We start from the raw sequence: 16002 nt of genomic DNA, 5'->3' as shown, positions 1-16002 counted from the left end.
ATTTCAATACAAGGGAAAATGGGTGCATGTGGGCTCCACTTGTGCTAGGCTGTAGCTACAGTTCCTCCAGAATTCTGGAACCAGTTGTCCCCTCTTCCCATTCTTGGTATCCTCCCTGTCTGCAGCCTCACCTCCTTCTCTTCAGAGCAGCTCTTTGTCAGCTTCCTCATGGGGCAGAGAAGGAGGGCATTCAGGTTTTTATTTCCTGATGAGGGGAAAATAACAGTAGGAACAGCTGCCATACAAAGGCCAAGGGTTTGAGATCAGTGCTCTGGTACTTGTCTCATCCAGCTCCAAACACCTCTACTCAGGAACCAGAGATATTTCCCAAGTATTGAGTAGTTTATACTCTATTTGATGCCCTCTACTTCTCATACTGCAAAAAAAGGTGAACAATCACTCCCTCTTCAGCTTCTTCACTCCACTAACTCCTATTGTGTCATTGTCCAGTGATATTTTTTCCATGCTAAAGGGCTTTGGACAATTAATTTTGGTCAAAGACCATCACAGTCACATTTCTTTGTCTGCCACTGCTGCACCCCATCCAAACTTTCTCACATTCATCTGAGGAAGAAAGAGTAATCAAACAAGTCCACATACACTAAAGAGTCCTGAAGCTGCTGGCCCCCATGAACCCAACCATTCCTATATCAACAGGTATCAGGGACAGAAAGTTTAGTAAAAACACAATCATCACCTGTCACTCAGACTGATCCTGGGCTCATCTTTGAATATTTCCTCACTGCTGTAATTCTCTGTGGTTTTCTGATAACCTAAGGCAGATGCATGTGATGACACAAGAAACACTTTGAGCCTGATACAGTGCTGGGTTATGGTTTTGTGCAGTCCTCTTGCTGTGACTGTGAAGCAGGCAGAGTCCTTACTGTAGAATCTGCTAAGAACCAGAGGCATTCACAGTCCCACTGGGATCTGGCTGAAGACCCAACTCCTTTCTACTACACAGAGCAATCCCCCTGGGTCAGATGCTTAGTTGCAAGGGCAATAGATACTCAGTGTTTTTGAGGCAAAGAAAGTCTGATAGTCACATCAGCAGATGTTCCTGCAACCATGGGAAATGTATCTCCCAGGGGAAAAGATGGATTTATGGAGTGGGAAGTTTTCAAAGGGGCTCCCACAGTCCAAAGGCACATCTGATAACAGACCTGGCAATGACTCTGGGTGTCTTTGTGTCCCCTTTGCTGTCCCACCAGGGCTGTGTCTGCAGGTACAGTCCCTGTGAGCATTACAGAGCCACAACAGCAGAGCTCTGCAACAGAGTGCAACTTTGGCTACCTGAAAGAGATTTTATGCCATCCTAGTTACACCAGGCTCTAAACCCCACAGGTTAATCTGGCAGCAGCCTTTTCCTGGCAGCACAGCTGTGTCCACACCGGGAACTTTGCTGGCTGAGCTCCACTGGGCAGGTGGGATTTATTTTATTTTCAGATCCAGGCTAACATCAGCATGTGAGAAGTTTCTAATGTAGGCCTGTAAGAAACATCTCTGATATAAAAGCTCCATTACCTCTGCACGTAGCAATGAGCTGTCTTGTCCCTCAACTCCAACTACAAAAAAACTTAATTTGTGTCCTCAAAAAAAGGAGGTGGGAAAACTGGTGATGCTGATGGATCATAAGAATGGCAGAAATGTTTATGAGTTTTCTGTGAAAGATGCATTTGATTTATTCACTAACAAGGCAATTGGTGAATCTTCTTGTTACTGCTGGTATGTGAGAGACATGGCATCAGGATACACATTACAGCAGAATCAATCTCAACTTTGGAAAACAGAAATAGGACCACTGCCATGCAAAGGGGTTTTGGTTTTGGTTTTTTTAGGGTTTTTTGGGGGTTTTTTGTTTGTTTTTTTTCTGTTTTGTTTGTTTGTTTGTTTGGGGTTTTTTGGGGGGTGGGGTTTTGTTTGGTTTTTTTTTGTTTGTTTGTTTGTTTGGGGGGGTTTGTTTGTTCTTTTGGTTTTTGTTTTCTGTTTTGTTTTTTTTTTTTTTTCTTTTTAAATAAAGGTTTAATTACTGGTCTTACAGATGTCATACTTTCAATTCCAGTACAGGGACAGGAAAGTAACACAAAATTAATATGCATTTAGAAAGGAATCGAGACATCAAGCATTTATGCCAGATTAGCTGTTTACTTGTTAATATTGTGTATGTTTTTGCTATAGGACCTCATTAGCCTTGCTGAACAAAAAAAACCCTCTCTGTATGAAGATCCAATGTAAGCTGGAGGTCTTACTCCATATGAACTGTTGTCACCAAGTGCATCTTCCACTATCCTTAAGGACCTTTTTGCCTTTTACAATTGTTTTTTTCTGATTCACTTGATTTAAAAACAAAGCCTCTTTACTGAAATTCTGTTCCTCATATTATAGATAGCTTGAATCAAGATCAGTCCAATATCCTCAGTCTTGTGTCAAACATAAAAACCCCCAATACAATATTAATAATATGCCAGTGCAATATTAACACTGGGCATTTTATAAATGTGGAGAATGAAAAAGATCTTGAAACATAAAATGAGACTCTGTATTCAGATGGTGTAATGGATATCTTTGATTACCAGATACTTGCACTGATCTGATTTGTATTTTAAATGAAATGTAATGAACTGTACAGGATATGTAGAGCATAAAGTCACATGCCTGTTAAAAGCCTGTTGCATTCCCCGACTTAAAAAAAACTCCAGCATTTGAAAACTTGATTACTTCATAAAAGCTGCAATATGATACAATAATAATAACTCAGTGTTATGTAAAGCTAAAATCTGCTGCCAAACCATGAAGGCTGCCAAGTTAACATTGACTTGCAGATAACCATTATCACGATGGAGAGCTTTTCCTGAATAAGAACATATTCACCAAAAATGCAGTTTTCACAAATCAAAGCAGCCCTTAACTCATGTAAAATCTGGCAAACACATCTGAACATTTTTTTTTCAGTGATGAAAATCCTTTGGCTTTATTAATCAAGTACATGAAGAGCATTCAAGAGCATGACCCCACAGGGCAAAGGCTAAGTCATAAGTTGGGATATCTATTTTGCAGTTTCTGATCCAAATTCTCTTAAGAGGAGTTTTTGTCTTTTAGTTCTCCCTCATTGGGCTGCTAGTAAAAGGAGGGAAAAGGAAGAATGATGAAAATTACCACCTGCTCCTATTTATCCAGATATATGAGTGTCTTTTTACTTTCATGAAAAGTAGCCAGAAATATTTTGCCAAAGACAGTTATGTTAATGTGCCATTATTAAAATGTTTGAGTTTGATTTTACCTGAACCCATATGCAAAACCTTATCTTGGCTGCCAAAACCAAAACACCATTTATTCACCTGTTTTTTTAGATCAGTACCTTTAGTAATGCATTTTCCAGGACTCTCTTCCTTTAGAAAAACCTGTGTTGCACATCCAAAAAAATAGAACGGGATTAAATACAGCAGGATGTAAAAATCTCACTGATGTGCGGGGACAGGAAGAAGAAACTATATTAACAATCAATAACTAGGAGAAATATCACAGAGCCTGGCTTTTACCAAAAAGAACAGGCTGAAGATGCTGAAGCCAATATATTCATTGCATAGAAATGCAGATTTTTATCCTTTAGAAGCTTCACTTCCACGTGTAATACCAAAAACCACAGTCAGCATCTGAACTGCCTGGAGCAGGCAATAGAATGGACCTTGACCAGCCACTTTTGCTGCAATCAGCATCTCTCAGTGCTCCTTCCTCAACTGCATTTAGCATTAATCCCACCTGATCCACATTAGAGTGAGCTGAAATCCAGAGTAGGTACCACTCCCACTTAAAATATAAACCAAAGCAAATGATATTGATATATTTCAGAGGCTTATAGAACACTAATTTATTTAACTAAATGCTCATTGAGAAATCACAGCAAGTAAGAAAGAAGAGACACAGATGGAAACCTGTTTTTCCAGAGTTATAGATACCTTATTCATTTCACTATTTTCTTTTCTTTCACGAGTTTCCTGTTTCAGACCTCTTAAGAAAAAGCTGTATTTAACATGCCAAAAAATCTTCTTAAGAACCAGCAGTACTCTCTCTAGGGGCTGTTTTAGGCAATTATAGTTTTACAGTTTCCTCTTCACATTGGATAAGGATCTTGGATAGTGTCAGATATTTGGTATGTGGACACGATCTTGGCCCCTGGATATGAAGTTGTCATAGCTACTCTGGATGGTTTCTAAACATGACCAAATCCTCCACAGGATCCTTCCCAAGTTTCATGGTCTGTCTGCAAAGAGCTTCCCTTTAAAAGACAACAGTTTGCAAGACTGTGTGTGCAGTACAGTTTTTCAGGTAGAGTTTGGCATTTTCTTTTGAAAAGAAACACTTTTAAAAATAATAAAATAGGGAAAGGGTGAGAAAGAGATGCTATAGACCAACTAAGAGAAAGCCCATCATCTAAGATCACAGGAAGTAGGTCCAATTCTTTCATGCAAACTATACAATAAATTCTGGTTTGGTCACAGCAGCGTAGAACTGGAATAAATTCATCAACACTGGAGAAGCTGAGCTTGAATTATACCAGAACAGCTGAGAGTAAAGCCAGGCCTTTAGGTTTCATATTTTGTTCAGCTCTCCTATAATTTACAAAGAATCATAAATCAACAGCTCATCATCTCTGGAAATATATAGAAAACAATTTTCTTTTGGGCCTAAAAACATAAGAATGGTTTAATTACCTTTAGATTCAAGGAATTAACCTTGAGGTATGGTCATACTTCAGAATATGGTTTTATAATCTTTATAACATGGAAGAAGGAACATTTTCCAAACTGTATTTCACCCTAGATACTCAGATTAGTCTCTGTTCTTTTCCAATGCAAGAGGCAAGAGCAGAATAAATAATGAACAGGGACTGTTGATTCCAAAGGTAACTACAGGGTATGTTCATAGCAGAGAAGATAAAAAATGAAATTTAGTAAATGGAAAGTGGTTTAGAACAAGCTCTTCAGCAAGAACTACTGCCACTGAAGTTATTACAAAAAAAAAAAAAATAAAAAAAAAAAAAAAAAAAGGAAGGAAGAAAGAAAACCAAAAGAAAACCAACTCATCTTAATAGGGTAGGTCTGCTCTGAGTAGGAGGTTGGACCAGATGACTTCCAAAGTCTCTTGCAATCTAAATCATTGCATGATTCTAAACAAACTGGACTTTTCTTGTAAACATATTTGTTCAAGAGACTAAAAGAGATTTAAAAATCAAGATTGATTGGATAGGTACTTATTATTACAGCAAAAATTACAAACAGTCACTTACAAGTAGCAAAAATATTACTTCCTCAGAAATACAAAAAATAATGACCCTATCATTTGAGCATTTAAGTAAAGTCTGGTCAGAAAAAAATATAATCTATAACATTTTTGTCATTTTTCCTAAGCTTTCCCACTGATGGAACACAACCTTTTGGTCATGTACATCCCTGTTTCTCCCTCAACCACAGCCCTCTTGTTGGATTCTAAAAGACTCAAGGAAATGATGTTGTTGAGTACAAAATTTTATGAATGTCCTAATGGAAAATGTTTTGCTGTATAACTTCTAGGAAATTTAGCCTTACTATGGGATCACTTATAAACTGGGCACTTAATTTTTATTGCCTTGTTGGTTAAGTTAATTACATTATGACTGCTAGCAATTTTTCATCAAAACAAGAGGCTGTTTTACCGTATCTTTTACGTTTTGCTTCTCTAGAGTGTACTGGAAAGTATCACAAATGCAGACAGAGGACTGTTGTTAAGTGGTGGCATTTGTGCTTGTAAGTTTAATCCAAAATAAATTTGCCATAAACCAACAATAAAATGGAATATAAGACTGACATTAAATGAGTGAGTTTTGCCATGGTGAATTAGTGAAAAGAGGAATCTTAGAGGTATATTGGGTGAAAACCAGGTAATATGTAAAGTTTATTGTATAGAGTCTCCTATTGCACAAGTGTTACTTGACAGTGCTTTGGGGTTCCTGCAAACACAAACATGGTCAGACTAAACAAAATAACAATGAAATAGGCACAGAGACTCTGCTGATGCCAATGTGTGTGTATAGACCCTGCTTCCCTACCCAACAATCCCACTGAGGTCTCTACTTTCATCCTACTCACTCTAACCACAGAGAGAATCCCTTGTTATTTTCAAGGAAGATATTAGAGTCAAAACAGACCATACTGCACTAATTTGAAGAATAACTACAATAACTCTTCCTAGTGCAGTTAGAATATGCCCAACGAGCTCTGTTGGTGTATATATGGGCAATTTGATGCTTGCATTTCTGTGCAGAGCTGTAACCCTGGGAGCTATTCTGGTATTCACCATGTCCATCTCTGTGCTTTCCCAGTGTTTTGATGTGAAGCTGTTTTTAGATCTCCTTGCAAGTCTCTGGATCAGCAGCACAAGGGAATGAACTGCTTTCAGTGATTAAAGGCAAATATCACTAAACACTTTCAGGATATAATTACAGAGCATTTTCACTCCTCTGCTGCTATTGGCTTAAAAGAGTTTGAGTTTCTGCTGATAGTTATCCTCTAACAGCTGGGTCCACTTTTGACCCAAGCACATGGATCTGATCTATGTGGTACCACCATGGTCCTCAGAGATATTTAGTTAAGATGTTCTTCAAGATCAGGCCCAAAGCATGAAGGAAAGGTCACTCAACTGTTATGAAATGTACAAGTACCATTGTAGAACTATTTTCTGTTCTCTCTACTTTTATCATGACTTTGTTGGTAGTATTTCTAATTTTTTTACTCCTCTGAAAAGACCACAGTTTAAAGCTCTCCCCCAAAGATATATTTCCTTCCAATGGGTTTATAACTTGATATTTTTGCCTTTATTCCCCTTGAAGTACACTTTCAAGCATTAAAATATTTTTATGCTGTGTGCATCTTACAAGGAGCCACAGGTATTTCCTGAGACAAAAAAAGTGCAGCGACAACAAAAGTCTCTTTTCTTTCCACAGTGTATATGCACCCTCACCCTTTTGTTTTTCCTCTCTGTTAATCATCATCTACTTCAAAACATGAATTTAAAAGATCAGTCTGTCTTGCTTCAGATGAGGGCATCTTATCACTCAGTAATTGCAAGCTTGGGCCACTACACAAGATGCTATAAAGACACAAGCTATAAAGACAGTTCTTCCCTTGAAAAGCTTACTGCAAGACATCACACACCCAGAAAAAGACAACACACCCAGAAAAAGAAAGAAAAGTGAGACTTGTAGTGGTATTTGGCAAAAAATCAGGTAAATTTTCACTTGGACAATACCTCCCTGTTAGAAGATCACTGATAAGATGTGTAAGACTACATGAATGCTGCTCAGTTGTACATACTTTTTTATGCTGAGGGAAAACAAACAACTAATCCATGGGAGTTGTATTCCTGAATGAGAAGATATGGTGCTGGGCAGGATATCACAGCAGCTCAGGATTCATATTTGAACCCTGGAGCCCCCATAGATCTGGAGAAGGCAGCCTCTCTGACCTTCCAAAAATGTAGTATTTTGAGGGCTTTTTCTGCAACTGTTCTTTCAATCCTTTTTAAACCACTGACAATGAGGGAAGAAGTTACAAAGATGAGAATTTAACAGTTCTCCAAGATCCTACATGTGTGGAGTTGGCACATTTGGAGAAGAAAACTGTTTCCTCCTTCTGTGTCCCTCTTCCCTCTTCCCACCCCTGCCTTGCCACACAGTCCCTCCACACTTAGGGAAAAATTAGATTTGAGCTTAGCTGTAACCAAACCCTACACTCCAGTAAGGCTCAGCTAAGAGACCTGATGAGGAGATGCTGCTGCTGAGAAACATCTGGCCTTTGTTTGATGCACCCAAAGAGTTAAAATTATTGTCAGAAATACCATAATGTATAAAAGCTGCAAACACCCAACCCTAGTAGTGTCAGACTGCCAAATTGTACAAATGTATTTGTCTCTCTTATTTGTAAATGTTATTTGAACAGAAATGGCACATTGTAACCACCTAACAAGAAGCAGTCTTTCTGATGACGTTTGAGACTTCTTTGCTCCACTGCATGGAAATATTTAGAACTTAAAAGATTTATATTAGAAAATAGCATTTCAAATGGCTCAGTCCTGTTCCCAGTAAAGTCAAAGAGGGGGTTACTCTCAGCTTCAATGAAAGGGGCATAAGGGCCAAGATGAATTTAACATGATTTTTTTTCTGTTTTGTTCCAAGAGTCAAGAAGTCTCTCCAAGAAGTCTACTCCTTAAAAAAAAAGAAGAAAAAAAATCAAGCAAGTTATCAAGCATCCATCAGTGCCATGGCCAGGCATGAAAATCCATCGAGACCTCTGAATGTCAGAGTTCCACCACATACAGTATGTTGGGCACAGAGAAACCCAGTGTATTTCCAGGTTTAGGATTGGAAGGCATCTGTTGCCTTTAAAAATATTTTCTCACAATATCCAACACACCGTCCCATTTGCTCTGAGACAAAGATTCTCATCTTATGGACATACTTCAAATATAAAAATCAACACTAACAAGTGAGTGATACAGTCTGATCCTTTAAAGGGATTAGAGTTTAGGTAAAGTCAGCAACCTTTGATTCATTTTTTTTATGATTGACAGATGCTAAATTAAGTTATATAAATGAACAAACAGGCCCATAAATTTTTATATCTATATTTCAATTTAAATAGAACAAGGACAAACATTTATCATCAACTGAGCTTTCCCACCAGCCTCCAGAATGAAAATGTTTTTCTTTGTTGGTTTTTATGTTTTATGCTCAGATTTTTTTTTAATAATGATTTGGATCATGCATTTTGTATTTCTGCTGATCCTCAGATGTGAATAGCAAAATCATATGTATCTTCTTGATAAAAGTTTACAGGAAATGTGGAAATGACATATCCTAATATTAGATTATTCTTTCTTCTTCTCTTTCTTATTATTTCTTTTCGTTTTTAGTTATTTATTTAGAATTATAAGCTCTGTTGGAGACCTCTGCCAGGGTCTCACCACACTGTTTCTCCTCTAGTGCCATGTTTTGCTGTTCTGCTTGAAGAGCCCTGAGTGACCCTTTATGCTCAAACATAGCCAGACAATTTTCATCCCAGAAATTTATGAGGGACAGCACGATAATGTCACACAAAGGTGCTCCAGTGACTTCATTAGGATCAAGTCAGCATAGACAGAGTAAAGCTGTTCATCTCCTGAGAGTCCTGGGCGACTGCTGCAGGGAAGGCCTGGAAGAGCTGGGAAAGGGAACTACGAGGACAGGGAAAAAAACCTTACAAACCCAAACCAGAACAAACCAACACGCATTTTATAAGGGGAAAAAAAAAAAAAAAGTTGGAATCCAGCTGTATATTTTAAAAGGGAAAGGTTAGAAAAACATTCAGGGAGAGCGCCCAAAAAGTTAATTTCCAGCAGCGCTTGAGGCAGCAAAGCCTGGGAAGGCTCCTGGCGCCCTCTGGTGTGAGGCGGCAGCAGGAGTGGAAATTTCCTCTGGAAAACACCTTTGTCCTAAAGTTCGGGCTGATAAAATGACTCTCAAGCGTCCCGATGGGAACAGGGGTAATTTGATCCCCCAAGAGAAGCGTGGCTTGGGGCGCAGCTTCTTTTTGGGGTGACGGGGAGGAAAGGCGGGAGGCTACTTTCTATTTTTATTCTTATTACTTTTGCTTGGTTTTCATTTCTTCTCCGGAGTCTCAAGTTGGGCCGGCTGCAATATGAAGAAAGGAGCCCTGAAAGCCGGTGAATGAAGAGCTCGCAGGATCCTCGGAATAATGGGTGCAGCATGGCAAACATTTTTATAAAACAGCAAAACCTCCCAAATCATGCACGCCTATTTCCCTCCTGTCTGGAGTTTCCAAGGGAGAGAGAGCCTAAACGAGCACGGAAGAGAAATGTGTTTTTCAACACGACTTAAATACTAAAAGGGAAAAGCCTTCGGGGAAAAAGAAAAAAATAAAAAAGAAAGAAAGAAAAGGGGGAGGGGGGGGGGAGAAAGCGCAACAAACAACAAAACAGAAAAGGCATTCTTGACTTCAAGCACCTCTCCCTTAAAATTGAAGGATGCTCCCTAACCCAAATCGACACCCTTACTTTAATTGCCAGGAGAGTGAGAAGCACCCTCTGCTAGCAGGCTATGAATTCACATTTTTAAACATCTTTTTTTTTACATTTTTACAATCATTAACAGCGATAATAGCTTCTTGTGAGAAACAAATGCACAAAAGCCCATTTGTAAATGCAAAGGGACCGACAGACGGTAGAGCAAACATCAGGGTTCTTCCTTTAGGTACCTGCTGAGGAAATACACTCTGATTTTAACCTCTAAAATTAAAAGGGGGGGTGAGGCGCGGTGTTTATGCTGATTGGAGACCAATACACAGAGCTTTCCAGCTCATCTTCACCAGCTGTTTTTCCTTCATTCCTAGCATCTTCCAGCAAACGTACCTCCCAGCCCCTCCCAGGAGACGGGATTTTTTGATTTTTGGCAGGAGCGGCTTTTTGAGAGGGGGTGGTCCCGCGGTGGGTGCCCTCGGCTGCAGGTGCGGCCCCCGGGGTGCCCAGGTGGGACAATGTCCCCGTCGCGGGGATGGTGGCGGGGACTCAGCCGGCCCTGCACTGCAGCTCTTCCTCCCGGCACCCTCTCCATGCGGGCAGCAGCCGCTGGGCTTCTCCCTCGGCTGAGCACGAATTTACCTTAAAAACAAATAATAGGTCTGTTTTATTACCTTTTCTTAAAAAAAAAAAAAAAATCGTTTGTTTTTGCGTGTTTATTTAGTGGGGGTTTTTTTCTCTTTTTAAAAGGAAGCTCCTTATACAAGTGATTTCACGTCCTGGTCCGACAACGCTTGACAAAGTTCAAGGATATTAGAGGCAAGTCCCTGACTGCCGCTCTGCTCTTTGCATACCAACCACAGCACACTTCCTTGGGATAAAAAATGCTAAACTAAACACAATTTATTTAGTAAAAGCCAGCAGATTTCTGTCACGATGCAGGCAAGGCTCGGCATCTATCTTGGTTTGTAGGTATACACATGTGGTGCTCTTCCACCCCAAGCTCTCCATCGGAGTGCTGTGAAAGAGAAAAGATATTCGTATTTTTTAAATTATAGGACCCATTTTACAGGCAGCGATAAGTCAAAGCAAACTGTAGCCGAATTCTTGTAGGAAGGGTCATGCGTGGGCAGATTTGTCCTATTAATAGGACACAGGAAGAGCCGGGAGAGCAAACGCCTGCCCTGAACACAGCGTGGGATGTTATTTGAGGTAATAGATTGAGAGCAGACACGAAATCAGCGCTTTGTGGATGTTCAAACGCGTCGTTATTTCGCGCTAAATAACATCTTAAAGACGCTCCCCCGGGTTTTCTGCTGGAAGGATGCGGGATTATTTGGAAGCATTTAAAATGGAGAGAAAAAAAACTGTATCCAGACGACAGCTCCCCGTGGGAAGCTAATCAACATTATAGACAGTAAACATTCTACTGTTAAGGGCTACTTTGCCGCAATTGGTTTTAAACCATAAACATATAAATACAGGAAATAATTCTGAGACCACATCGGAGTTTACCTGGAAATGACGGGAAAGCAACAGAGTATTCCCGAAACTGTCAGTACCTTTCAGGGAAGCCTGTTGATGCTGAAGGACTGATAGTGGGCAGAAAAAAAAACCAAACAAAAATCCCGAAACAAACAAATTCACAAAAAACCCACACACAACAAGCAAACAAAATCTAGGACACCTCCCGAGCCCCAGTGTCGCCGCGTTTAGGAGGAAACACACAATACGTTTCTAAAAATCCCGCTCGCCTAATTGTTGCTATTGTGGTTAAAATATTGGCTGACACCGCACTAAAGGTCTCAGTAAGTTACAGACGATCTCAGACGTACGGAACATTTAAAACACGACCCTGCCGATTTAAGAACTAAGTATTTTAGGTAAAAAAGGACTCTGATAGCGATTCATTTACCCTAATTAGGAATTAATGGGTTTTTAAAAGATTTTTTTTTACGAAAGTGACTTCACAAAACAAGATTTCAGTATTTTTGCTTGTATTGACCTTCCTCTTCACAAGCAGTTAAAATGTAGAGTTCAGGAGGTGCTGGATTTTTGGCTGGTTGTATTTTATTTTATTATTTTATTTTATGTTGAGCTTTTATTGTTGTTTGCTTTTGTTTTTCAGTATCCACTTTGTATCAATGTTTATTACATTAGTCCATTACTAAAAAATTCCAGAAGAAACAAAAACAAACCCAAAACTATGGAGGAGACGAGTAGGGCCTTACTGTACATTTTTAATTAACGGAAAGACAAAATTTCTATTGACTCAGGGTGGAAGGGAACGGGGCCCTGTGAGAACCACGACAGGAGTCAGGTGTATTTTCCTTTCTCTCCTCAGCCTCAGGGACGAGGGGACAATGCCGCACCCCCGCCCATCCCGGGGCAGGGCTGCTCCGGCCCAAGGGACACGGAGAGGCTCCCGAAACTCTCCGGGATCCCTCCCCACGTCCCCACGGATCCCTGCCTTTGCACAGGGAGGGCACACGAGTGCCAGGCGGCTGCTGCCCTGCTCCAAGGATCGGCGCGGCAGCGGGAGCCAGAACCAAGCCGGGGGCTTGGCAAATATTCCCTTCCAAAGAGCAGCGAAAAGGGATTACACTGAATTATCAAGTACAATATTTAGCTTCCATTCACGCTTCAAAAAAATTACTTTAATCATCCATTAACTGTTATTATGACCAGTGTTACTTGTTCATCACTGCTCCGTGAAAGTTATTATTTATTTGAAAATTCTTTGCGATTTCCAGTTGCTCTCCACATAGCATGCACTACTCGAAGAAAGCAAGAGGGCTCTCAAACAGGAAAACGCAGAGTTAGTCCCTCATTTTGCAAGACGGAGATGCCACTGGGGCTACTAGTTTTATTTTTAATACAAAGAAAATTATTTTCCTCCGTGCTGAGCACCTATCTTTTTATTCTCCTCCTTACTATTACCGTGGATTTCTCTGGCAGGTGCTGGGTGCCAAAGCCTTAGGAGAAAACGGGCTACCTTTTGACAAAGGCCCAACTATGGACTTAACAAGTAATAAACCCTACGATGTCGTTTCAATCCCAAATTCACTGTACCACGCTCAAAAGATGCCGTAAACAATGTGAGCAGTACAGAAACATTGTGGAAAACAGGAATTAAAAAAAAAAAAAAAAAAAAAAATTTAAAAGGGCTCTCATAACCGAAAAATACTTTTAGGATATGTGACAGTCTGGAGCAGGACTCGCCTGCTCCGTGGGGAAGCAGAGCCAGCGCGCACCGACCGCCGGGCTGTGAGTGCCGCTGCCCCGCGGGGGATGCTGAGAACCAAAATCGCCACGGGGGAGAGCCGAGCGTGCCCCCGAGTCCCACCAGTTATTTTTATCCACGTCCGGCCTTTCCAAGCCATCAGATATTCGCTGCGATAGAAAAGCACCCTCGGAACTCAGCCGGACTCGCAGGGACACACGGAGCCCGCCACCGAGAGCGAGCTGGGCTGTGACATCGGGCCCCACGCTGCCTGCCCTGACCGTAAATTAGCAACAAAAAGAGTTAACTACCTAAACCCGAAATATTGCCGAGATCTCAGTAAAGCAGAGAAAGAAAATTTAAAAGTAACAAAAATACACCTCCAAATACCAGCTTAGGACAGGCGGGCAGCAGCACAGCTCTGCTGGCTCCCGGAGACCGAGCTGCTGCTGCTCGGATTACCCTCCGGACGCTCCAACCACGAATGGAAGGAACCTTGCTTTTTTTGTTGTTGTTTTGGATCTTTTTTGTTGTTGTTGATTTGGGTTTTTAGTTTGTTTTTTATTTATTTGATTGTTTTCCTCCCTTCAATGTCCCTTCTTTTTTCTGTACAAAGCAGCAACCCCGACCCTGTGCACTAGGCCTTGCAGAATCTCCCAAAACGGTTTAATAAACGTAAACCCGGGATTAAGATATTCTGATTGGCATTTATTATAAAATATATAAAGTACATATTATGTGTTTATATGCGCATGTATAAATATATATCTAAGCTTCCCCCGGCCTTTTTCAATACATCGGGAAAAACTCAGACTCGAGGTAATGCAAAGTCAGTAACAGGAGCAGCTTTTCTCGGCTCTGTCTGACAGGCTTTGTCTCTATGTCTGCGTCAGACAGCGCTCAGTCTAAGCCAGCCGGATTAATCAGGACGATCCCCGGGTGATCCCGAGCAGCGTGACAAACCGCAGTGCTAAAATATGCCCGTGCCACTCTCTGCGGACACCTCGGGGCTGTTTTACGGTGCCACATCCCCGGTTATCCCTCTGCTCGTGAATGCCGGCCGGGGCGCTGGATGCGGGAATTAAAATCCACCATCACACCCGGAGAAAGTTTTAAATGCCAGGATTCACTGTCCTCTTCACGAACGGCTAAAAAAAAAAAAAAAAAAAAAAAAAATCAGGTGTTGTGATACGCTCTCATGTTAAAATTGTGAACAATGTGAACAATCGGTATGGTTTTCTTAAAAGGGCTAGTATGATTTCAGCAACCTTATCCCTTATCTTTGGAATACACTTCGGGGGCCCGGATGACGTGCTCGGTACTCGGGAGGGAAAGGACAGACGGGGACGCTGTGGATGTTCTATTTAGGGGAATTTTTGTTCAATCCAAGGACAGGAGCCCCGGGGGGCAGCAGGCGGTCCCTGCACACAGCACCACGCAGACAGCCTCGCCATTTTACACAGCCACCGCTCCTGCGCATTAAACGGGACAGCGGAGGACGGGCTGGCATCACATCCAGCAGCGGCACAAGCCTTAATCCGGGGCCGCGGAGGAGCCAAGAAACCCCCGGAGGGGCATGCGAGCAGACGGAGCCCTGCGCCCACCGCGCCCCTTCAGCGCTGCTTCCAGAGAGCCCAAGATTTACAAAAAAGGGAGGAGAGCCGGCGAACTCTTCCAGTTTGTGTTTCCACGCACGGCCCTCCAAGCGAACACGAAGGGGCGATCGAAAGGAAGATGTCTGAAGGTGCTGCCCCTCACGGCGGAGAGGGCTCTGCGCCTTGCCAGCCGAGGTCCCGCTGCCCGGCACCCGTCCCGCACCCTCCCAGCCGTGCCAGCTCGCTCGGCCCGCAGGGAAGGGCGGGCTAAGGGCGGCGGGGGCGGTAGCTGAGGACGCCTGCCTGCGGGGGGAGGCCAGAGAAAATGGAGGCAGGCGGGATCGTATCGCTGAGTGGTTGCATGGCGGCAGCGGGGCGGTCCGAGCTTCATACTGAGGGGGAGCGAGTGAGCTTCCCCCGCCCGTCTGGGCTTAACCGGGACACGACAGCGACCCACCGCCCGATGCTCCCCGGGCTCCGGACACCGCTCGGCCTCTCGCGGCTCGGCTCCTCCAGGCGGCCCTGGGGCCATTCCAGAACGTTCCCCGCGCGCGGGCTCTGCCAGCCCGGCATGGCGGGCCGAGGCCGCCCCCTGCTGCCTTCACGCAGAGGTCGCGGCCCTCAGGGCTGCCGGGACAGTAAAACATGTAAAAATTAGTAATTCTGTGGGGAAAACGTAATTTTTTAACGCTTAGCATCCTGCAGCATATACGCCTACCCCCGCCTCCTCCCCCCCTCCTTCTCCGCCCACCTGCTGAGTGTATAATTTGTGTCAGGATTTTGTCAAATTTTTAATTTAGCAATGTAAATTGAAAGTGCAGAGTGGCCAAGTAAAATGAAGGTTGAGTTAAACTCAGCTGACCAGTGCAATGCAGTTTCTTTTCCCATTTTTTTCCTTTAAAAGTACGTGCCCATTTTATCACCCCTTTATGGTGGTTTATGGTTCCTTTAAATAGCCCTGAATATCAGATCGCAAATGCTGAAAAAATGTAAATCCGGTTTGTCTAATCTGGAGTTTAAAATATTCTTGTGATGTCAGAAAGTGATGGCTTATAAAATATTTTCATTTAATTAGGAAGTGCTAAGAGGATTTCTGCAAGGAAAAAAAAATAAAGGCAAGGAAGCTCAGTTTGAATT

At 42.2% G+C, this 16002-nt stretch overlaps 2 protein-coding genes across 2 annotated transcripts in view; both read right to left on the bottom strand.

Moving 5' to 3' along the window:
* The window catches only part of LOC134417919 (uncharacterized), a 54555-nt gene extending 43913 nt beyond the window's left edge, over positions 1-10642 (bottom strand). Inside the window, exons 1-2 of the mRNA XM_063155789.1 lie at positions 10441-10642; positions 9658-9758 (exon numbers count right to left, since the gene is read on the bottom strand). Coding sequence (XP_063011859.1) covers positions 9658-9758; positions 10441-10642 — 303 coding nt within the window. The remainder of the gene's footprint in view (positions 1-9657; positions 9759-10440) is intronic.
* A 3381-nt stretch (positions 10643-14023) lies between these two features.
* On the bottom strand, positions 14024-15438 carry LOC134417918 (uncharacterized). Its single transcript, XM_063155788.1, has 3 exons — positions 15313-15438; positions 14539-15257; positions 14024-14418 (listed from the first exon to the last, which is right to left on the bottom strand). Exons 1-2 carry the CDS (start codon positions 15436-15438, stop codon positions 14631-14633), a joined length of 753 nt encoding a protein of 250 aa, XP_063011858.1. The 3' UTR covers positions 14024-14418; positions 14539-14630.
* Positions 15439-16002: the final 564 nt, after the last annotated feature.

This window comes from Melospiza melodia, chromosome 4, assembly GCF_035770615.1.
Source record: "Melospiza melodia melodia isolate bMelMel2 chromosome 4, bMelMel2.pri, whole genome shotgun sequence".
NCBI classification, from domain to species: Eukaryota; Metazoa; Chordata; class Aves; order Passeriformes; family Passerellidae; genus Melospiza; species Melospiza melodia.
Note: the sequence above shows the minus strand (reverse complement) of the source record. Positions and strands in the feature narration are given on the sequence as shown.

Bases quoted from the DNA above. Each gene is read 5' to 3' on its own strand.
- LOC134417918 (XM_063155788.1), bottom strand. From the start codon at position 15,438: ATGCCGGGCTGGCAGAGCCCGCGCGCGGGGAACGTTCTGGAATGGCCC. The intron at 15,258-15,312 runs GTCGTGTCCCGG...GCTCCCCCTCAG, and splicing joins GCATCGGGCGGTGGGTCGCT to TATGAAGCTCGGACCGCCCC.